Consider the following 24,121-nt stretch of genomic DNA (forward strand, 5'->3'; position numbering starts at 1 on the left):
CTTCTGCCAGACAGATAACATTTGGACTATTACTTCCACAGAGTCCCTTTGTCCACATTGTACTAGTACTGGTACATAGCTGAGTTACAATTACTCTTTCTCTTGCAAATAGTTTCCCAATTATAAAATGGATATTCAGTTCCTTCTTTAGCAATTTGAAGCTGCATGAACTGAGGCATAAGTCCTGTATCTGACAGGAATCCGGATCACCCATAAGTATCATTTAGGTTGAAAATGCCTTTGAGATCATAGAGTCGAGCCATAAACCCAGCACTCCAAGTCCTCCATTAATGTACTGCTGAATACTAAAGACACTGTGATTTGTTCATGGCATACATATTGCACCCTGACTTCCCAACACTGATGCTTGTTCTGTGAATTACAGGGACACGTTTAGCTCTCTAAAGGAAGAGGTGAGAAAGACCGGTATTATTAGGATTTCGTTAGCACAAACATATTGTTTGCAAGCAAGTGTGAAAAGGCAACATATTTTCATAGGGCAGCCAAGGTGTAAAGCTTCAGCTCTGTTTGATTGCCACCAATTGACTTGCACTTGCCTGTGTGGACATGCAATAGCAGCACTTTGCTTCCTCGAGTGGCTGCCGCTCCCGTGTGAAGTGACTGGGGCAGCTGCCCCTGGCTCAGCAAGGACTCAAGTTTTGCGCTAATCCCACACACGGCTTTCACAGCAAGAGGCTGCATTTTCACTTCTACTGTTAGGACCCTCCTCTTTGATTGCAGGAAATTAAATACTTGTGCTATCTGGCAGAAATCGTGCACACCTCTTATGAAAACATAGCAAGAGCCCTAATTGCCCAATTGTGGTTTATATTACCTACCGAACTGTGGCTTATCATTGGGGGTTGTATGTACTTGAAGGGTGTGTTAAGCTCTGCAAACTTTGACCTTGTTTCTGGTCTGACAAAATATGATACAAACATAGCCTATCCCAGAACAGTCAGAAGCAAGCGCTGCCAGACTCCCTGCTGTGCCATGTCCAGCTGCACCAAAACAAGTATTAGGAATAAATAAAAAGATGTTCTTGCAAAGTTTGCAGTGTGGTTGCTTTTGGTGGTGGGAAGTGACAAGTTACTGGTTGTTCAGTTGTCAAGTTACAGAGAGGTGCAGTTTGCCCAGAAACAAGGGGATCCATCAGCAGCAAAGGATCAATAACCTCCATTTTGAAAATGCTGGGGACCCTTCCCTGAATGACCCTGTAATGGGGGTCATATTGTAGGTGTGTCGGGAAGGCTGTAACTCAGCCAGTGGGAGTACCTTCCTGGCAGGGGAGGCCTGATCCCTCTCACTGCCTGTCTTGCTGAAGCCTTGTGTGAGTCTGTGTGTGAACAGTTGCCTGCGCTGGGTCGCTGGAGAAGTCAGGGCTTTCCCTTGGTACAGGTCTTCCCAAGACCCCACCTGAGTAAGAGAGCAGGCTCTAAGCCTGGCCAGACCTCAGTTAAGGAGCACAAACAACTTTTTCTAGTGGAACTGTTGCACATGGGGAGCTTGTAGCACACACCAGGTAAATTAACATGAGGTTTATGTGCTGGAGGAGAAAAACATGTTTATCTTGAACACAGCCAGAGAGAGACCAACTCTAAGAGACTCATAAGCAGAAAATGAAGGTGGGGTGCTGCTGTTCCTGAGCAAGTCCTTGGCCAACACAGGGGTGAAACCCTGGAAACTGAGTTTGTTTAGGGCAGTGCAGAGGAAACATGAGAGGGGATGGCCTGGGCTGAGTGTGAACCAGGGTGCCCATGCCATGTGGCCAGGCAGCAACTCTCTGAAGGCATCAGCCAACTGAAAGAAAACCAGGATTTCTTGCAAAAGGACCTCCTGGAAGGATAAGATTTCAGTCACACAGAATCACAGAATCATGAGGGTTGGAAGGGAACTCTGGAGATCATCTAGTCCAACCATCCTGCCAAGGCAGAGTCATCTGGAGTAGGTTGCATATGAATGCATCCAGGTGGTTTTGGAATGTTTCCAGAGAGGAAGAATCAACAACCTCCCTGGGCAGCCTGTTACAGGGCTCTGCCATCCTCAGTGTAAAGAAGTTCTCCCCCATAGTGAGGAAAAACTCCTCGAGAAATGCCCCTCTCTCATTTTTCTTCAAGAAAACTGTCAGTTTAGCCTATTTAACTGAGTTCTGTGCGCACCAGCAATGGATACAAGAATAAAAGTCTCTGAAAAGGTAAAATTTTAAATTTCTGAGGATATTTTTATTACCTCTAAGTAGGTGACAACTACTGCAGGTATAAGAGCTACCAGCAACATACAGCGCCTGAGGATAGCCTGGGCCAGGCCTCATCCCTCCATGGGGACAGGCTGCCACCACTCCCCAACCAACAGAGCTTGCAGAGCACCAGGAGCCACCCAGTGGCACCCATTGTGCCAAGCAAGATAGAGCCTCTGCAGGAACTGGAGATGAGTGGCCAGGCCCGCCTGAAGCTCAGGGCTCTGTGGAGCAAAGATGCCCTGCCATGGCAGCAGGACAGCCTGGAGGGGAAGGAGGTCTCACAGCAGGAGGACAAGAACCACCTTGCCTCCCTGACATGGCTTGATGACAGACCTGGACAGGATGGGGTGGTATCAGATGAAACAGGGGGATGAGCCTCCTTCTGCCTGGGGCCACCTGCTGCATTGCACTGCTACAGCCCCATCATCTCCCACAGCCCTGTCCCAGCAGCTTATAGTTGTTCTATCTGGTTGAGCTATAGGAATGAAGGCCTAGAAGGTTTTTCTAAAGTTTCTTGTCTCTGCCATGGAACACCTGCACTGGCAGCAGAGTGTGGGGTGAGCTGTCAGGGTTTTGTGATGCAGGGCTGCCTTGTGACCAGAGACCACTGTGACATGGCAGTGAGCCCCCCTGGCCGTGGGGGGATTGAAGGAGCCCTGGGCTGCCCAGTGCCAGGAGAGCAGCTCCCGCAGGAGGCAGCATCTCCCCTGGGTGCTTTGGCACGTCTGTGCCAGAGGATTCCAAAGACAGACATGGAGAAGGTTTGCGAGAATGCAAATTCCCAGCTGTGTGAGGAGAGCCTGGAGACAAGGCACCAAGTGAGGGATGGGGCAAGAGGGAGAGGCTGCTGGTGGGAAAGGGTTGGGACAGGGCTTGCTGGCATTGGGGGATGCTGTGCCAAGGCAGCTGCCTCTGTGCCATACCACCTCCTCCATTTCCTTCCCGCAGGTGAACAACACCCAGCAACATGCAGCGCCTGAGGAGAGCCTGGGCCAGGCCTCGTCCCTCCCTGGGGACAGGCTGCCACCACTCCCTGGCCAACAGAGCTTGCAGGGCACCAGGAGCCATCCAACCACTATGCCCAGCAAGATGGAGCCTCCGCAGGGGTTAGAGAGGAGCCGCCAGGCCCGCCCCAAGCTCAGGGCTTCATGTGGCAAAGCCAACCTGCCATGGCAGCAGGACAGCCTGGAGGAGAAGGAGCTCCCACAGCAGGAGGGCCAGGACCATCTTGCCTCCCTGATATGGCTTGATGGCAGAGCCAGGCAGGTAATTGCTGAGGATGGGATGGGATGGCATTAGAAGGGACACAGGGATGAGCCGCCCTCTCCTGAGCCCAGCCACTGCACTGCACCGCTGCAGCCCCATCATCTCCCACAGCCCTGTCCCAGCAGCTCCTGCTGCTAGGTGCCCAGCACGCATATGCTGGGGGGAAGCAGGAGACCTTGACAAAGCACAGAACCACAGAATCCTTAGGGTTGCAAGGGCCCTCTGGAGATCATCCACTCCAACCTCCCTGCCAAGCCAGGCTCACCTGAGGCACGTCACACAGCAATGCGTCCAGGGAGCTTTGGAATGCCTCCAGAGACAGAGATTCCAGCACCTTCCTGGGCAGCCTGTGCCAGTGCTCTGCTGCCCTCAGTGTTGAGCAGTTCTTCCTTCTCATGTTGAGGGAGATCTCCTCAAGAAATGTCCCTCCTTTCTCATCTGCCAGAGAAACCCAAAGTTGGACGTTGGGAAGCCAGAGGTCACAGGCCTGGAGGGGCTGGAGGCCATCTCAACCCAGCAGAAGGTGTTGGAGTGGCTTGAAGCCCATTTCCCCACTGAGACCTGGGCCTTGGCCACGAAGGGGCAGGACTGGGACTACACCACTGACAACAGGCTGTCCCGTGGGCTGCGGCAAGAGGACCTCGAACATCCAGGGTCTCCAGCTCCACCTGGTCCCAACAACACCGAGGATGAGCCAGCCATGTACCAAAGTCCAGCGCTGCCCCAGTGGGGGCAGGCCTGGCCCAGCCGTCCCAGAGAGCAGCATCCAGGCCAGGCCGGCACTGCCACAACCACCATCACTGGTTATGCACTGCCCATTCTTCCCTGGGAAGAGCCCATGGCACCGGCGCTGCAGGCAGGAGCTTACCTGTTGCCCACACAGCCCCTTGGCCATGGAGCTCCTTCTCCCACAGCTACTCACGGCCCGGCACAACAGCACCAACGCTCCCTGTTTGGGAGGGTGCTGAGGGCTGTGCGCAGGCTGTTCCTTGGAACCTGTGTGCCACCAGAGCAGGAGCAGCAGCGCCAGGTTGCCAGAGCCAGGAAGGTGCCTGGAGGTGACCGTGCTGAGCCTCAGCAGCGTCTGGCTGAGAGCGCGGCACAGGGAGGCACCCGAGCCATGGCTGCAGGGACAGCGCCTCAGGCATTGGGCTGCTGCCCCAAGCGCACCCTGCCGGACTGGGCTTACCCAGTGATTCCTGTGACCAGCCTATGATTCCCCTAAAGACACCTTAGGACTGAGGCTGGTTCACATTTTTATCACAGTTTGACAATAGATAGATAGATTATATAGATTATAAGATAGATAGATAATAGATAATAGATCATAGATAGATAATAGATAGATAGATAGATAGATAATAGGTAGATAGATAAATAGATAGGCATCAATAGATTTTAATTTTTTTTCAATAAAAGCTTCAGTATCACCCAAATTCCTGAGTTGTGTGCATACGAACAAATGGATTCAAATATGAAATGCTGATATGAAGTCCATTTGTAAATTCCAGAGGGCATTTTTATTACCTCTGAACAGGTGACAGCTACTGCAGGTAGAAGCGCTCTCATTCCTCTGGTCCTTATATCTGTCTAAGATATAAGAATCATAAAATAGAATGGTTTTCTGTAGTTTCTTAGATCTGCAGACCCAGGGTTTCACTGAACAATCTTCCCCTGCCTTTTCGACCAGAAGCCATATCCTTTTTCTTGGAAGTCAGCGAGTCGCTTGCCACCAACACTGGCAATGATGTGAGGGGGTACCAAATAACATCAGGCTATGGCCACGTCTCCTCAACTACACCACTTGATGGCTAATGGAAAAAAACTAAGCCTTTCATGGCAGGAATCAGGACAGTTGTGCACATTCAAAAAAGGTATTCAAACACAAAAAGGGGACATATAGTCCCCGTTTAAATTTCAGAGGATATTTTTTATTTCCTCTGAGCAGGCCAAAGCTACTGCAGCTAGAAGAGCTCTCTTTCTTATAGTTCTTCTATCTGGTTGAGCTATAGGAATGAAGGCCTAGAAGGTTTTTCTAAAGTTTCTTGTCTCTGCCATGGAACACCTGCACTGGCAGCAGAGTGTGGGGTGAGCTGTCAGGGCTTTGTGATGCAGGGCTGCCTTGTGACCAGCGACCACTGTGACATGGTAGCGAGCCCCCCTGGCCATGGGGGGATTGAAGGAGCCCTGGGCTGCCGAGTGCCAGGAGAGCAGCTCCCGCAGGAGGCAGCATCTCCCCTGGGTGCTTTGGCACGTCTGTGGCACAGAACATCAAAGACAGACATGGAGAATCTTTTGGAGAACACCAAGTCCCAGACCTGCAAGGGGCTGCTGAGCCTGGAGAAGAGGTGCCAGGTGTGGGACAGGGCAGGAAGGAGAGGCCTGTGGGATGAGGCCATATGGAGCTGCCTTGGGGCAAGGGCAGGGCTTGCTGGCACTGGGGGGACACTGTGCCAAGGCAGCTGCCTCCATCTCATGCCTCCTTCTCCTCTTCCTTCCCACAGATGGGCCACAGACAGGAAGATGCAGCACCTCAGGACAGCCAGCACAAGGCCTCATCCCTCCGTGGGGACAGGATACCACTCATTCCCTGCCCACAGGGCTTGCAGGATGCTGGGAGGCACCCTCCACAGGGGCTGGAAAGGAGAGGCCGGGCTCGCCCCAGGCGCAGGGCTCCACGGAGGAATGCCTTCCTGCAGTGGCAGCAGGGCACCCTGGAGGAGAACTCGTGCAGCAGGGATGTGAGGAGCGGCTTGCAGCCCTGACATGGTCTCAGCTGGTCTCAGCTGCTCAATGACACAGCTGGTCAGGTGAGTGCTAAGGACAGGATGGGAGGAGGGAATGAGCCTCCCTCTGCCTTGGACCAACCACTGCACCACACCACTGCTGCCCCATCACCTCCCGCAGCCCTGTCTGTTATGACCTGGGTGAGAGTAACCAAGGTTCTTGCTAATAGATCTCTTGGAGAGGATTAGAGTGAAATGACACTGAATGGTCCATGTTTGTAAATATATATATAGGGTTTATTTTAGAAGAATTTGGTTGCAATGCAAATCAGATATGTAGATATTTTGGTTCTTATTATCCATAGTAATATAGCAATATGAAAGCATAAAAATATTACTCAAGAAAATGTATAAAGGAAAAGAAAGGGAGAAAGAAAGAGAGAGAGAAGAGAGTTCACAATCACCATCTATGGATCTGTGATGAGCCTTGATTGTTGCAATTTAGTTGTCTGGTGGTTGAAGTGATGGTTGCAGTCTGGATCCATTGGATGGTGGGGGAAGAAGCCCTTGAAACACAATACCTTTAGGTTCAGGTGGAAAGGCCCTGGCATCTCCCCTACAGGGGGGTTTACACTGTCTCTTTCATCAGACTCTGGATCTGTTGCAACACTTTTTGGGGCATGGTGGAAGGCCTCGGGAATAGGTCTGGGAGGCACTTGGGGGTCTTTGATGGTTTATGACCCCTGCTCAGCTGCCTCTCATGTTGTCAGCGCAGTTGAGCCAGTAATACCCCATCAGACCTTCCCCGGGGACAGGGGGAGAGTTTTACAACTGAGCAGAGGATAATTGCCACTAGAAACAGCACCATCCTGTCTTTGCAGGGTTTGAGCCTCCCCCTGCCCACCAAAATCAGCCAGAGCTGATTTTCAACATGGCTGCTGAGAATGGCTTTCTTAGTAGATACATTCTTATCCCCACAGGCTTGTGTACTTCCCTTTAGATCTGAGATATCTGGACAATAGTACCACCTTTATCTTATCTCAAGTTCTCTTGAGGTGGCTTAACTCACAGACCAGTTCCCCTCAGAAGGCATATTTGGAGAGGGTGGGCTTTGGTGGTTGAAGGTGAGCAGTTGCTCTTTGCATAGTTTGCTACAATGGACAAAATTCCTTTGGTGATTTTAACAGTGTTTAAGCCATTAACTGTAACATTGTCCAAGGAAGTGATTCTTCCCCTGTACTCAGCGTTGGTGAGGCCACACCTTGAGTACTGTGTCCAGTTCTGGGCCCCTCAGTTCAGGAAGGATATTGAGGTGCTGGAGCAGGTCCAGAGGAGGGCAACTAGGGTGGTGAAGGGACTCATGCACAAGTCCTGTGAAGAGAGGCTGAGGGAGCTGGGGCTGTTCAGCCTGGAGAAGAGGAGGCTCAGGGGAGACCTCCTCACTCTCTACAACTCCCTGAAAGGAGGTTGTAGCCAGGTGGGGGTTGGTCTCTTCTCCCAGGCAGCTCTCAGGAAGACAGGAGGGCATGGTCTCAAGTTGTGCCAGGGGAGGTTTAGGTTAGACATTAGAAAGAATTTCTTTAGAGAGAGGGTGATCAGACATTGGAATGGGCTACCCAGGGAAGTGGTGGATTCTCCGTCCCTGGAGACTTTTAAAAAGAGACTGGATGTGACCCTTAGTGCCATGGTCTAGTAACCACGGCGGTAGTGGATCAAGGGTTGGACTTGATGATCTCGGAGGTCCCTTCCAACCCAGCTGATTCTATGATTCTATGATTCTATGATTCTATGATTCTATGATTTCAGTCTCTCACATCAACCCCATGGCTTAAGCATTTTAACAAAGTCTTTCTTTCCTAGGAAGCTTCCTCAGTTTACAAGGTGATGAAGATTGATAGAAAGAAAAGACAGAAACAGGAGAAGCAATAAAATGAGTAATCATACAGTGTATAATAATTATCCCAATCAATAAAAATGCAAATCTAGTTGCAATTATTAACCCAATTCTCTTCTCACTGTCCCCATCCCATGAGTCCCAAGGATCGGAGTCTTCTTTAATGGGTAGTGGGTGTGAGGGATTCCATAATACTGTGCCTGTTGGATGTGGGCCCAAAATGTTTTGAAATTAGCCACAGCATCACACACTGGATCCCGATTTTTAAATCTCATAGAGGGGTACCCCCAACAGATATAAAGATACACACTAGCTCCCATAGTAAAATTGGTTACTTTAGCACACTGGAACAAGTGTGAATGGGTTTGCTGAGGAGGTGAATTCATAGGGTTCTCTCTCAACCCCATCCACATATAGCTGGAAGAATTTTATAAGTAATGCTCCTGCTCTGCTGGAGCATTACTTACACTAAATTAACTTTTAGTGTACAAAATTCTCATACAAAATACAAAAAGATTTTGATGTAAAAGGTCCTTATGCAAACACATCCTTACATCAGGCCATACTTTATTCTCTAGGGGACAGAATATAGCTCCATTGTAATTTAATCATGACACAAAAACAGAAGCTGTGGTTTTATTATTGGTGGGGTCAAAAATGAAGTTATTATCCTGTTCAAATTTAGTCGTATTTTCCCAGGTAGCTTTTAGTGGGCAAATTGCCCTTATCACATTCCTCCACAACTGCTGTCACAGAAAACTGCACCCACAACTGAGAAGTGATGGGGGAAGAAGCCCACTGTCCCAGTAGCCACTGCTGCCAGGTCCCCCAGCAGGCATTTGCTGCTGGGAATCAGGCAACATTTACAAATCACAGAATCATAGAATTACAGTATCATAGAGAATCACAGAATCATTAGGGTTGGAAGGGACCTCTGGAGATCATCCAGTCCAAACCCTCTGCCAAGGGAGAGCCACCTAGAGCAGGTTACACATGAACATGTCCAGGTGGGTTTTGGAATGTCTCCAGAGAGGGGGACTCCATGAGCACCCTGGGCAGCCTCTTCTAGTGCTCTGCGACCCTCAGTGTAAAGAATTTCTTCCTCACATTGAGGAAGAACACCTCAAGAAATTATTTTACTTTTTCTTCAATAAGAATGTCAGTTTTGCCCAATTAACTGAGTTCTGTGCATACCAGAAATGGATTCAAAAACAAAACGTTGAGAAAATGTCAAGTTTTAAATTTCTGAGGGTATTTTTATTACCTCTAAGTAGGTGACAGTACTGCATGTATAAGAACTATCTTTCTTACAGTCCTTATATCTGCTAAAGATATAAGAACTAAGGCATATAGTGTTTGATATAGTTTTTTAAAATCCTCCACTGAACACTTCCCACTTCCCACAGGTGGGCCACAGGCAGCAACATGCAGCACCTCAGGACATCCTGGGCCAGGCCTCATCCCTCCATGGGGACAGGCTGCCACCGCTCCCCAGCCAACAGAGCTTGTAGAACACCAGGAGCTACCCAACCATTGTGCCAAACAAGATGGAACCTCCGCAGGGGCTGGAGAGGAGTGGCCAGACCCTCTCCAAGCTCAGGGCTCTGTGGAGTAAAGATGCCCTGCCATGGCAGCAGGACAGCCTGGAGGGGAAGGAGCTCCCACAGCAGGAGGGCAAGGAGCAGCTTGATTTCCTGACACAGTCTTGGCTCCATGACACACCTGGGCAGGCACATGCCAAGGACAGTATAGGATGGCATGGGATGGGATAGAATGGAACGGGACAGAGGGATGAACCTCCCTCTCTTGGGGCCAGCCACTGCACTGTACCACTGCACCCTATGAGTAAAAGGCATGTCTGGTCATATACCAGTATGTGGCCTAGGATGAGCTGGAAATTTTGAGGCCAGAAGAATATTTGGAGTGTCTTAAGTGCTTTTGTTGCCAACTGCTTAATGTCAGTATCAGACACAGGGCACTGAAGTGAGGCCTTTGTCAGACTGAATGCATCTCATTTCATCATTTACCTTTTCCTCTCTAACTGTTGCTCTCCCTTTTTAGTCTCAGTCTGTAAGACTCAAACAGGATCAGGCTAAATAACAAGTGTTTATCACCTGCAAACGGGCTGACTTTGCGGACCCCGGTTTTTGCTTTCACTCCCACTGAACTTGTTTTTTCCCTCTTTTGAACAAAGCAGACCGCATGGTCCAAAGAAGCAGATTCCACTTTTTCCACAAGCATTTCACCAGGCACCTACACCAAGTAGCAGGACCTAAAACCTCTCCCGGCCGGGCCGCGGTACCACTAGGGGTCCCCGCTGCCCGTGCATCCCGCCGCATCCCGGCACATCCCGCCGCATCCCACCGTCCCGCCCGGCGAACCAGGATGCGCTGCGGGAGGACGGGCCTGGCGGTTCCCCAGCGGCGGGCGGAGAGCGGGATCGGTCCCTGCGTCTGCAGGGGACACAAACGCGGCGGGGACTGCCCCACCGGGCACGGTGCAACAGGGTTGAGAGACACCCCAGCGAGGAAAAGGAGCCGCGCTAAAGCTGGGCAAGTGCCCCTGTACCTGGCATTAGCGAGGACACACCTCGAATCCTGTGTTCAGTTTGGGGTCCTCACTACAAGAAAGACATTGAGGTCCTGGAGGGTGTCCAGAGAAGGGCAACGGAGCTGGGGAAGGGACTGGGCAACGGAGCTGGGGAAGGGACTGGAGCACAAGTCTGATGAAGAGTGGCTGAGGGAGCTGAGGGTTTTTAGCCTGGAGAAAAGTAGGCTCAGGGAAGACTTTATTGCCCTCTACCTGAAAGGAGGCTGTGAGGTTGGGGTCAGTCTCTTCCCAAGTATCAAGCAACAAGATGAGTTACACCAGGGAAGATGTAGACTGGATATTAGGAAACTTTCTGCACCAAAAGGGTTGTCAAGCACTGGAACAGGCTGCCCAGGGAAGTGGTTGAGTCACCATCCCTGGAGGCATTTAACAGACATGTAGATGTGGCATTTAGGAAAATGTTTTAGTGGTGGATGTGGCAGTGCTGGGTTGGACTCAATGATCTGAAAGGTCTTTTCCAACTTAAATGATTTTATGAAATGAGCCCTGATGAAGTTCAGCATCTCCATTCAGGTTGCTTCTTTGGTGCTTGCTTCCCCAGCAGACCAACCTCCCCTGGGAGAGAAGACTGCCCTGCAGTGGGCTGTCCTTGGCAAGAATAACAAGGGATAGCTAGCTGTGGCACAGGTCACAGGCAGAAAAGACAGCCTCAACTGGGCAAAATTGTGTCTCAGCAGACTTCCAGTTTCACCAGGGATACACCATTTTGAGGCTAAAAAGCTGGATGTCCAGATATGTTTGGGGACTTCAGGATAATCTTGGCAACAGGTAATTTTTAAAATGTTTATAAGAATTAGGTGTTTCAGAACGGGGAGCTGGCAGAGTCAGCTGCAGAAAACTTTCTGTACATCCTAGAGCCCCTTAAATTTCTGGTCAGAATACAGTGGCTTTTGGTACTGTGATTTATAGTGAGGTACTTCCTGTTGCTGAAGAGAGAGAATAAATTCTTGTCTCTTGAGAACCAAGCAAGGACCATGATTCCCTCCACATCCAGGACATGGGCAGGGGTGCACCCATCACCCCTCCTTGTCTACTCCAGCATACAACAGTGGCCAGCTCACGTTTCAGTCCTCACTTTTTGTAGGAGAATTCTATCATGTGGAGCTTGTCTGAGAAGGAAAGTGCATGCCTAAAGGGCAAGACATTCACCTCCAAAGCCGCAGGTCCCAATTCTCCATGGTGTTTTTCTCTTGGGAAGCAAATATGTTTTTCTGCACCCTTCTGGAGAAATTGGCATTGGCAGATGCTGCGTGCCAAGCACCTTCAGAAGGGAGGATGTGGAAGGCTGTGATCCAGGCTTGGTGTATTCAGGATAAGCATGGATCTGCTAATCCTCAGGCTGAAGGAGACCTATGTTTTGAGCTGGCCCAGAAGCAGAAGCTGGTGAACCTGGGGAGCTTTAATTTGAAAGCCTGTAAGCATTTATGTTTCTAAAAGCCTTCATGATCAGTTAGCAGCTGAACAGAAATCCTGCAGAGCACAAATCTGGATTTGGGTATTTAAATCCCTCCTAACCTTTCTGTTTGTCTGAGGAAAAGTAACTTCAAACATATTTTGAGATTACAGCTTCCCAAACATGCAGCAAAGGCTGCTAACTCTATATTTCACATTAACTGGAGCAGGCTTAATCAAAACATATTGTGTTGATCAGAAAGACTTTTTTTATCTTGATGGATTTTCTCCTAAAGGCTTTTATACCCAGGCACTTGAGCAAAGTGACCAAATTGCCCCCGCCTCATGCAGTCAGTAGTACTTCAAGGCTAAGCATAGTTAGCATATAGAAAGGAAAAATTCAGGTTTTCAACTTGGGCTCAAATCTACCTGACACCTTATTATTCAACAGCTTTTCCCATGCTTGCATGGTCCTCCTCTCTCCAGCAAAAATGAATTTCCAAACCCGTCCTAGGATTGCTAATTTCAGCTTCAAACAAAAACTAGGGACATCACTCAGCAAAGTGAATAGAGGTGAGGGGAAGCTTTTTCTTCATCTTGCAGCATCCTCAGCTCTTCTAATGCCAGATGTACTTTCAAAAGCAGTGTGTAAATTTGACCTTAGCCTGCTCTGCTGTAAACTGACAAATTATACTCATTATGCAACCAAAGTAATTTCACATTGCAGAAATACATGTTTACAAACACTTCCGATCCAAAGGGAAACAGAAGGCATAGCTATAAAAGAAGTTGTTCAAAATGTTTGTAGGTGACATGGACATGGTGGTTTGCCAATGACACGAAACTGTGTGGTGTGGTGAACACACTGGAGAGACAGGATGCCATCCCAAGGGACCTTGACAGGCTGGAGAGGTGGCCCCCAGGCAAAACTCATGAAGTTCCACAAGGCCAAGTGCAAGGTCCTGCACCTGGCCCAGGGCAATCCCAAGCACAAATAGGGGCTGTGTGGAGAATGGACTGAGAGCAGCTCTGAGGAGAAGGACTTGGGGTGTTGGTGGGTGAGAAGCTTGATATGAGCCAGCAGTGTGTGCTGGCAGCCCAGAAAGTCAAATGTGTTCTGGGCTGCATCAAAAGCAGCATGGTCAGCAGGTTGAGGGAGCTGATTCTGCCCCTCTGCTCTAGTGAGACCCTACCTAGAGTACTATGTCTGGCTTTGGGGCCCCCAACATGAGAAGGATGTGGATCTATTGGAGGGAGTCCAGAGGAGGTCACAAGGATGATCAGAAGGCTGGAGCACCTCTCCTATGAAAACAGGAAGCTGGGGTTGTTCAGTCTGGAGAAGAGACAGCTTTGAGGAGACTTTCTAGCAGCCTTGCAGCACCCAAAAGGGCTACAAGAGAGATGAAGAGGACTTTTTACAAGGGCATATAGTGATAGGAAAGGGGGAATGGCTTTAAACTTTCCATGCCTGGAAGTGTTCAAGACCAGGTTGGATGGGGCTTTGCGCAACCTGGCCTAGGGAGTTCCCTGTCCATGGCAAGGGGGTTGTAACAAGATGTCATTAAGGCCCCTTCCAAACCAAGCCGTACTAATAATTCTAGCAGCTCTCAAGGTCAAGAATGTCCCTGACTGGGGACACAAGCCTCCACTCTACCAACTAATAAACCAAATGATCTTTCCTAATCTAATAAATCAGTGTAAGACTTGGTAGATAACCATACTTCTGCTAGGGTGGCATAGAAAACAGTGCTAGTATATAGACATTGGTGTATTTGACCTCACTTTAAAGCAAGGACAAAGTCCTCTGAAGCTTTGGCTAGAAGACAACATAGTATTTGCCTTGTACGTTCTCCTCAATAATTTGTCAGCGTTGGGGTTATCATGTTTATTCATCTGGTATGCAGAAAATGTAGTGCCACCCTTTCTGAACAGAGGCTGTGAGGCAGAAAAAAAAGGTTGTAGATTTCTGCTGATTTTAAGCTTTTTTCTGTGAAGACCCGTGTACAGCAGGACAAAAGAATGGCCTCTCTGCTGTGGGTGGCATCTTCTCTAGCCACCAGATCACAAAGTGGAAGTCTCTAAGAGAAAGCTTTAAATTATTTTTATTTATTTAGAATCTGTAGAAACTCACAGAAGGTCAGAAGAAAACATTTGTCAGAGTCAGACAAGGTCCCTTTGTACACTCCATGGCTCCTTTTTAATTTGTGCAGAGATTTAGCATGTCTTTAACACGATGGTTTATTCACAGTGGCTTGATAACATTAACTACAAACAAATTCTTCTAGTTCATGGTTGTTTGGTTTGGTTTTGTAGCCAGAGCATCCCCATACTCACAGTATATGAAAAAGGTCCCAATCACCTGGTAACTTGAATGTTCCTAGGCTAAAAAGTTTGAAAACTTGTTGTAAACCAGATTCAATGGAGAGCAATTTTGTCCAGCCTCTTCCACTCCTGCCACTTCCCTGTTTGAAGGGCTCATTTAAAAACAAACAAAAAGGAATGCTGCCTAAGAAACATGGGGGTTTTCTTAACTGCCTCACCTGGAAGTTATTGGTCTGTGCTGTAAGACACAAATTGCTTCCACTTTACACACTTAATCCTATGCTTGAAAACTTGCACAGGTGAGTATTTGTGCTCAGTCATTTTTGTTTTCCAGCCATTGCCAGACAAAGATATTTGGAAGGTGAGAACTCTGAAAATCTCCCTGGAAGAATTTTAAGAGATAGGAGACCAAGCAATGTCACTAAGCAATGATTTTTTTTTTTTAACAATGTAGTCCTTCAGTGATAGAATTTAAGGCAGGCAAACCGCCACGAGGGTGCAGTGGTAAGGCAGGCTTTGCTCTAAGCGGCAGAAAGCTTTAATTCGCTGCTCCTGCTCTGAGGGGTCAGATGATGATCTTTACATCGGCACACCAAAGGAAATAATTTAAACATAATTAACTTGAGCTAACACTGAAACTCTTGGGAACGTGATGGTGTTCAATGCAAGGAGAATTTTAACTTGCTCTTTATCATGGATGCAGTATTACTGTTTGAACTAAGACAAGTCTTAATTAAACTTGACCTAAGTGAGAATACAGTTGGGTGAATAATATTATATTTGCTCAGACTTTTAGAGTGGAGAAGGACTAAACTATTGTTTTACTGAAGATTAATATAGTAACTTTTTTTTTTAATAAATGGTGTGCAACTTCTACATTGCTTAAGCCTGGTTCTCACATTCTTGTTTCAGTAATTGCTTTTTGGGAAAATGCATTCTAAATCAACCCGATCAGCATTAAGCTTTGTTTTCTACCTACCCATTTTATACTTGTGTGCCTTTTTAGATAGGCTGTAAAGACAGATGTCTGTTGGGTTTATTTAAATTATTTTTATTTATAAACAAACACACAAAACACTAAAGCAAAAATCCCTACAGCAAGACTTTTGAGAGACCAGCTGAGGAGAAACTTGGAAATCAAGTACATTCCAATGGATTCTAAGACACTGACAGCTGAATGTAGTATTTTGAAAAACAATACTTTTGCCTCAGACTAAAAAATTAGAATATATTCTGATAATTCAAATGAAACCTGTCTCCTTTGGAGTGAATAAAAGGACCAAGCTAGATGCTATACCTCCTCCCTACGTCTTTAGAGAACAGCCCTTCATTTCACAAAACCAGACTAGTATTTTGAACACTGATCACTGATTTGTCAAGTACAATAAGGAAGAAGTTTGGTTGTGCACCCTTCCCCAGAAGAAGCTGCTTGCAGCTTTAGAGCAGATACCAATTCTCTCTTGTCTGCAACCTGCAGCCCTCCTGCTTGGATCCGCTTGTTCAGCTGTGAAACACACAGGCATCTCCTCTGCAAGGCATTGTAAAAAAACCTCAAAGCAGAGCCAGAAGCTTGAAAAATGCCTTTATTTTTTTTATTTCTTTTTTTTTTAGGGTGTTAGGTGCTGGAGGTGCGATTCTCAGGTTCCAGCCACCCTGAAGGCAAGCCTATAGTCCTTGGCACCGAGGATGCACAGTGCACCCACCTGGTGGTCCCACAGCGCCGCGAGCTCCTGATCCAACACCCACCCAGTTAAGAGAGTGCAGTATAATGCCTAAATTAGCTGTATTCACAGACAAAACTCCCCAAACCTAAGGGAAAGATGATACTTTCCCAGAATTAGCTATTTAAAACACCAAGTGAGTTTCTAGCTTATGACTTGTCTAGGTGCAACAACTTGAAAATCAAGTAATCTACTGAGGTGTCACATCTTTTTCACAACAGCATGCAAATGTCTCCTGCAATGTTGGGGCAGGCCATCTTTCTGAACTGTCCACTTCTGCTTCTCATCTGCTCATTGAGAAAAAAAAAACAAAACAAAAACAAAACCCACACACACAGACACATATCAAAAGCCTGTTCTGTATTTTGGAAAGGGAATGATAGAAGAAGCAGATGAAGGTTTTTCTATATGGATCGGGATGACACAAAATTAAAGCAGTTGTGCAAAATAGCCAACTCAGAGACCTCCTCCCCTGCTTGATGCTGCTCACACGCACCAGAGTGCTGTGTCTGGCCCCCCTGGAAAGGAGTGCACTACATTTCCTGACTGAAGCTGGCCAGCCCAGTTGGACCTGCTCAAGCACACAAATGATACTCTTCAGGCCACCTCCATTTTTTTTCCTCAACTTATAAAACATTCCCATCCCCCAAAAGCTCTGTTCCTTTCCTGGCACCTAGCTCTTCCAAGCAGCTCTCTCCCCCTCCAATCCACCTCCAAAAAATCCCCTATGCAGCCTGTTAGACACAATTCCTCTTGCTCTGAATTACTGCTTCCATGCAGAAAGAAACATATGCTGGCATGTGTGTGCAGCAACAGGGCACTGTCACCCCTATAGCACCTGCAGAAAGGCATTTAGGGAAAGCTTCTCTAGGTGTGGGGTGTATGAGTGTCTGCTGCTGCCGGGGGCAGGGCAGCCTCAGCTCTGAAAATCCTGGTGGGGCACCATAGATTGACAAAAGGCAGAAAAGCAGGGCGTGACCGTAAATCCGAAACAAAGCAGCTTTGTGCAGTTAAGGCAAGGTGAGTTTAGCCTTCTGGCTGGTGGTGAGAAGGTGCTGGGATGCTGTCGAGGCTGGAGATGGTGTTTTGGTGAACTGGGGCTACAACGTGGCCACGTTGCATTGCCCTGGAAACAGTGAGAAAGCCCTGCTCTAGAGGCTGCTTTACAAACGGCTGCTAGTGGCAATAGGACATCTGGAAACCACGTGAAAGCTGCAGATGGTGGAAATGTGGTACGTGGGAAGCATATGAATTGCTCAGTAAGCCTCTAGGAACAGTGATGGAAACTCCTACATGGTAGAGATCTTCCTTGGGTGTCTCAGGAAGGATTTTATCATCGCAGTGCAAGATAGAGCTTACACTCATGCAAAAAATATCAATGTTATTTCTGGATAGAGAGACTGAGTCACCTTTCAATTTTAGGAAATCTGATGGGCAGTTTGTGCAACAGAGAAATAGGAACAGAATGGCAATCACAGGTCACGTAATACAATCCCCTACAGCAGACACAAGTATATCATCGAGTCCTGATGACAAAGCAATATCACCTTGAATTTAGAAACTATTTTACTCCTGGAAAATTGTCACAGAAATGTGATTCCTTTCTCAGAGTACTAGGAGGCACGTGAGCCAACATAATTTGAGTGTTTTGGTTTTTGTCTTCACCCAGTCTTTAGACAGTCATGGAGGAAAAGACAAATCACATAATTTAAATTTATATTGATTTTCTTCCCAATTAATATTTCTTGTTTAAGACTGCATATAAAGGTTAAAGTCCCCTAAATTATTCCAATACTGTGAGTCTACTGCAAATTCAGTTGTTAGCATGAATTCTGCTGCGAACTCAGGATGTTCTCTGCTTTAATCCTGGCATTCATTTAAATTTGCTTCATTTTTCCTTTGCAGTCATTGCACTAGTAGAATCTGGACTGAAGACCACTTCCATGGGAGTCTTATCCTCAAACTTGCAATAGGTACGTTTGAGAACCAGCTGTGATTCGCAGATGAGAAGAATGAGAAGACAAGCATCCATAACTGGTGAGTCTGTATCACAGAGGCTGAAGGCCAGCACAGTTTCTCCTGCAGTCCTTATCTCTGATTGAAGGCGAGTTTATTTCGGTAATAGTTCAATATTGTGTCACAAATCATAGAAACTATTAGATCAAGGACTTCCTTAGGAGGGATAACTTTGCATGGTCAAAAGATTGGCACCTCTTGAAGTTGCTGAAGAAGGGAATTACTGCAATGACTGTTTCTGCAAGCATTGCCTCATACTTCTTTGGCTTTAACAAGAAAAGCTAAGCAGAGCAGTAGTCTCCTAAAAATGTGGTTTGTGGCTTTCCTCCAAAAAAAAAGAAAAATCTCCTTTCTTGATTTCTCATTAGGTAACACGGGGAAGGAACAGCTGAAGTGTGGTCTGCACAAGTCCATCTCTGTATTTAGAAGCAATTGAATATGATGTTCTTTATATTCCTTATAGATATCACTCCTTTACCTTGATTTACTTCCTGTAGCCTCTGCTGGAAAACGTAATGTTTCAGACATACTAGTGGATGTTCCCACTAACCAGCTAAGAGAGGTTATTCAAGCTCTATTGGCCACTTCGCAGAACACAGATTTTGCAGGAACTGCCATCTCTTTTCTCAGTTGTGACAGTCAGCATTTTCTGCTGATGACTCGACAAGAGTATATCCCCGTGCCTTTCTGATCAGTAGCTGAATGAGGAAATAAAAGCTAGTTGCAGGGTTTGCAGTTTGTCTCTTCAGAGGGCACAAGAGGAAGTGATGAGGAGAGAAAGCTAATCTGTTGAGGGGAAAGATTTGCACTCCAAATGAAGGAACACCCTCAGGAAGAGCTTGTGGGAAGGGCCTGTTTTCCAGGAGCCTTCACTGGATGTTTTGAGAGAGCAGGGTGGTTCATGCAGAGACAGCAAGTGTACAGTAACACTTAGGACTCTCTTCTGTCAGAGGCCCATCAAATTCCGGAGGGCCTTGCCCTTGGTTTGCTACTGCTGACAAGGTACAAAACTGTTGTGTGTTTTGAGGAAGAAAGGATCATGTGATGGAGGGGAATAGATAAGAGAATTAAAATGGATATGTAAGCTGGTATTTGTACTTTTTGGTTAGCTGATTTAAGGGGGGGAAAAAGTAAGCTTAAAATTATGCAGGGAAACTCCTGCCTTTCAAACCCAAGTCTTCACATGTTCACACATGTTATCCATCAGCAATAAAATAAATCCACATGTTTGCTATTGTTGGGATGAATGTACATCTTGCAAGGCAGTGTTCAAACCCTGTGTGTGATCAACCTGTATGTATGGCTGGCGTGAACTTCAGAAGCGGATTACATCAAGCTGCAACCTCTTCTTCTGCCTCAGGAGGTAAAGTTAGAGAATCTGCAGCTGGGGATCTGGTTCATTTTCAGAAGCTACATTTTATATCATTTTATATTTGATAGCGGTAATTGGTTGTTGAGAGAAGAACCCATTCTTTTAGGCAGTATTTAAGCACGAAGAATTTAATTAAAAAGTATAAGAAAGCTGATGCCCAAGTACCAAGCTGGTGGTAGGTTTTCCATGGGACATTCATACATGGCTTCTGCCAGAACTGGTTAAACATTCATTTTCCCTATCAAAAGAAGAAACTTTTTTGCTAAAGCTGGTTGGCTGAAGTGATGAAACCATAAAAAAGCCAGGAGTCACCTCTTTCCTGTTGTGACTCAAGGCAAAGAGTCATTTTTACATGCTTAAAGTAGCACATGCTAATAATATTCAGATGGACAATGTTGCTCACATCTGTACCCATCTGCATAATTCAAGGAAAAGCTTAAATCTTTCTCTTAAGTCTGCAATCTACATTTCGCAATGCATGAGGTGCACTGAGCAAGGACTGTAGACCAATTGCTAGAATATTCTGAGAAACTAATTGGGTTTGTAAGGAAATAGCATGGTATTGTGGTAACATGGGCCCAGAGACTAACACATCTAGTCCTTTCAAAGGCATTGGGTAAGTGATTATAGATAGCATGAACTGTGTTTTGTTATCCTCAAGACCATGCAAACACACCAAGGCTGTAGCTTGTCTCTACTACGATTCACTTCTCTGGACACTGGGTGTTATCCTTATCTTAACGTGGTGTTTTTCCATTTTTCCAGTGGAGATGTGGACCCTGTATACTGGGTTAATACAAGCCTTCTGACAAGACACAGGCTCTTTCCAGTTATGTTTCTCCTGGCTTATTCAAAAGTACTCCTTAGCCACCTAGCAATCTACTACAGAAAACTCTTATCTCCTTTGGGAATAGTCAAAAGTTTGGCTAATAAGAAATCTCTTTGAATCACCTGGCTGACGTGATACAGTTACTCTACTTGGAGATGGAGGATGCGCCAAAAATGCTTTTCTGTGTGAAGTGAAATGAAATTCCCTTCCCAAACTGTAACTTGAAGGGAGATTGATGATGGAAGTTGCCATTAACAAGGCTGCCACAGGCACTGAGAAACTTTTTTTTGTTGTTTCTTGAAACTAGTTTTATATGACATGGCTAATAATATTAGAAAGGCTTCAAGTTGCTTGATTTATTCATGGGCAAGGGACTGTCAAAGAAATTACTCCTCTACCGTAAGCTATGTACACATCTAAAAGCACCAGACTCCCTCTGTGTACCCACAAGCAATTCTAATGCTGTTGAAGAGGAAGAAATTCCAAGTTCTTCCAGTGCAACATTAGTCACATGAGGATCTAGCTCCATTTTGAATGAAAACATAGGGAGTTTAGGAACAAATGTGTATAAGGTGACTGTAAAATACATTAAGGCTAGGAACTAAATGGAAGAAGTATGGTACCATGGAAAGAACAAATTGCTGGAATAGCCTTTCTGAAGTGACATCAAGCTTCATACACTCATCCAGTAACTCTTCCTTTTTTTCAGAGAATGTTAGTAATTTAGTAAAAAGGTTAACCTGGCTTATTGTTTTCAAAGGGCATGGTAAATAATAATAAACAGTAAGAAATAATAAATATTTTTAACTAACGTGTTCCTTGATAATTACCTGTCCACTCTTTGAAAGCTGGAATAAAAGCAGTCCCCTCATGACTTAGGAAATGAGGGTGCTCTCAATTTATTTCATCTCACAATTTTTTGTACTTAATGAAGTCTGTGCCATGACAGCCTCAGGTTGTCTGCAGGTATGCATAACAAAAACCTGTGGTGGCAAAGACTTTGTCTGGCTGTATCAGTCACTCATTGGAAGAGAGGAAGCTAGCAGTGAATTTGCATCTTGATAAATCAAATACTAAGGCTGAACTGGGAAAGTACATGTTAAGGCACTTACAACAAAGCCCTTTTAGTTATAACTTTACGAATCTCTTTTCTTTGCTGGCAAACATGTTCCTTCTCTTTGCTCTGCAAAGTTTTACAATAAATCCTTTGGAAGGCTGTCTGGTCCTTGGATTACTCCATGACTTTGAAGCTGTTCTTGGATTAGAGTATCTTCCTGGGAAATCGATAGTGCTGTGGGAGTTAGTTTATCTGCAAGAGTGGATTTCATGCCTGAGGTTTTGTGACCATTTTGTTACAAAAATGATGTGTCTAAAAATAAATAAGGTACATAACCCACTTTACTCAGTTTTCTTCCAGTGGGAAGCTGACCTGTGGCCCTCAGATTTTCCATTGGTCAAGGGATAAACAAATTTAAGTTCCCAGAAAGAGCTATCTTTATTACTGGTACATCTAAAATAGAGCGATGTATGGGTTTTTATTTGATCAGTCATTTCAATCTCTCCAAGCTACCATTATGGCTTTCTGTGAAAGCCTGTAAAAATAAAAATATCTTAGACGAAAATAACACTCCCTCATTCTAACACTGTGGAGTGTCTCAGTACATATTTGGCACATCCTCTGAGGCTGTATCAACAACAATCCAAAACAGGCTGATGTAAAAGGCAAATCATAAAAATAAGTGGTGTTTGGTGTCTGGTCCTGTATCCTCTGAGGCTTCTGACATGCACTAAGTATAATCTACAATGCTCACAGGATAAAATAGTGGGCATTAGAGGTTGTGCAGTGATGGTCAAGGTCAAATCCAGTTCTGCAAAAGAAATGCATTGAATTCTTGTTCTGTTAAACTTTTTCACAAAACCTGATAGCAAAGAGCAGCTTCTTCATTCCTTTTCATATGTACTTTACAGACTTCCAAGTTTCTTCTGCTACACAGTAGTAAAATAAGTACATATGGGATTTGTGATAGGAGAGCATTTTGCAATCTCTTGGTGTGAATATGCATAACTTCATCAAAATAAATAAGGTGCATGCTATTCTCAGACATAAGTGACTTTGTTTAAAACCATCTTTCCTAAAATTGCCTTAAAGACTACATTAATACAGATATTCCTTTTCCAGGCAAACCACCGTAAAATGCACTTTTTCAGCCTGTTCGTTTTGAGATTCAACATAAGCCTTCACGAGCTAGATTTTTATATGCCATGTGGAACGGTAACACCTCTGAACAACAAAAAGATACCTGGAGGTCTGTAGGACTGAACCAGCAGCACTGACACCACAGCAAGTGAAGCAAACCATCAACATAATCCCTTTTTTTTTTTTTTTTTCTCCAGAGGCACCAGATGGCAGCATTTTTCCCTCACTCTGAGTGTGATCTCATCCTCTCGGATTCACTCCTGGGATCATCAGGCTTTGAGGCTGCGTAAGCCACCATGACCTCAACTGAACTGCACCTTCTCTGTTGCCACCTGCTCCTTTTCCCTACTTTCATTGGATGTGCAGAATCACATTCCAGTGGCCTGAACACAATCCAGGCACTTGAAATCTAGGTTGCCTTTTGCCTGTGCAGGTCTGAGAGTCCATAAGAATCATTACCATACAGGCACGTAACAATTTAAACCCAGTGAATATGGCTCTGACCTCTAAATTTTCAATATCCTCTAAATATCAAGTAGCATGCAGTTTATTTGCTATTCTTTTTCATTTCCCATACACACACATGCACAATGTAATACTTGTTTGCAAGTAAGTTTGGCATGTGTCCTTTTCTATCAATGCTTTATTCTTTGAATCTTCTAATAATATTTCATTGTACACAAATTATGTATGATGAGTAACCTTTGTAGCAAGAACTACAGAGGTTTTTTTTTGAGAACTGCAAGCTATGGTTTCTTTTACAGTTACAGAGGTGGCCTAAAGGTTTGTGGGCTGGGAATTCTATTGTCACACTCTCCCCTGTGTGCTTCTTCCCCTAATCCTCATGTTCTTGCTTTCAACGCTGTTTTATCAGAGGTTTTTTCATAGAAGAAAAAAAACCCCACATATTATGTCCAGCTGTAACAAACTACTCATAAATTATCCACCTTTGAACTCCGATTCTGAAGCATTGGGATGCAAATGTTTATTTATTTGAGCTGTGTGACTAACATCGACAGATAGCAGAAGAAAGACTGTTTATCCAAAGTGGGGCTGGATTCCTGGGCCCCAGAGGGTGAAGGAGGAGTAGCCCTGGCTGCTGCTTTCTTTGTTACTCCATCAGGTTGCTGGTGTTTCTGCTGTGGTGACTGTTTTAATGCTTTACAAATGCTATGAGCTCAGCAGTAGACTATTTGGGAATTGTTTAATTTACTAACTTCTGACAAACGGGTCATTATTTTTCTGAAGAACATATGTGACGAGGGAATTCACTTTTTTTTAATTTTCTGAATTTCAGCCAAATTCAACATGATTGTCACAAGACAGGGGCACTAGACCCTTCAGTGCTCCACCCTTCCTGTTATTTAATGCCAAAAATTATCTATCAACAAGCAAGAAGGAGAGAGGGAAGAGCACTTCTCAAAGGAAGTCAAAAGAATCTTGTATGATGAAAATGTTAGGCTGTGCAAATTTGGAAAACGGTGCTATTTTCTTCTGTTGAGAAAATGTTAATGAAAAAAATGGCTAAAATTCTTCC

The 24,121-nt window shown here is 45.6% G+C and overlaps 1 protein-coding gene and 1 long non-coding RNA gene across 2 annotated transcripts; both read left to right on the plus strand.

The window, feature by feature from the left end:
• Positions 1-2,488: 2,488 nt before the first annotated feature.
• Positions 2,489-5,464, plus strand: LOC116786465. The gene is made up of 3 exons (XM_032687050.1): positions 2,489-3,057; positions 3,188-3,505; positions 3,951-5,464. The coding sequence occupies exons 1-3, from the start codon at positions 2,818-2,820 to the stop codon at positions 4,719-4,721; spliced, it is 1,329 nt and encodes a 442-aa protein (XP_032542941.1). The 5' UTR covers positions 2,489-2,817; the 3' UTR covers positions 4,722-5,464.
• A 210-nt stretch (positions 5,465-5,674) lies between these two features.
• On the plus strand, positions 5,675-8,179 carry LOC116786005. Its single transcript, XR_004356792.1, has 3 exons — positions 5,675-5,860; positions 6,010-6,315; positions 8,092-8,179. It is a non-coding gene; the product is annotated as an uncharacterized LOC116786005 (long non-coding RNA).
• The last annotated feature ends 15,942 nt before the right edge of the window (positions 8,180-24,121 follow it).

Source organism: Chiroxiphia lanceolata, chromosome 4 (genome assembly GCF_009829145.1).
Source record: "Chiroxiphia lanceolata isolate bChiLan1 chromosome 4, bChiLan1.pri, whole genome shotgun sequence".
Taxonomy (NCBI): Eukaryota; Metazoa; Chordata; class Aves; order Passeriformes; family Pipridae; genus Chiroxiphia; species Chiroxiphia lanceolata.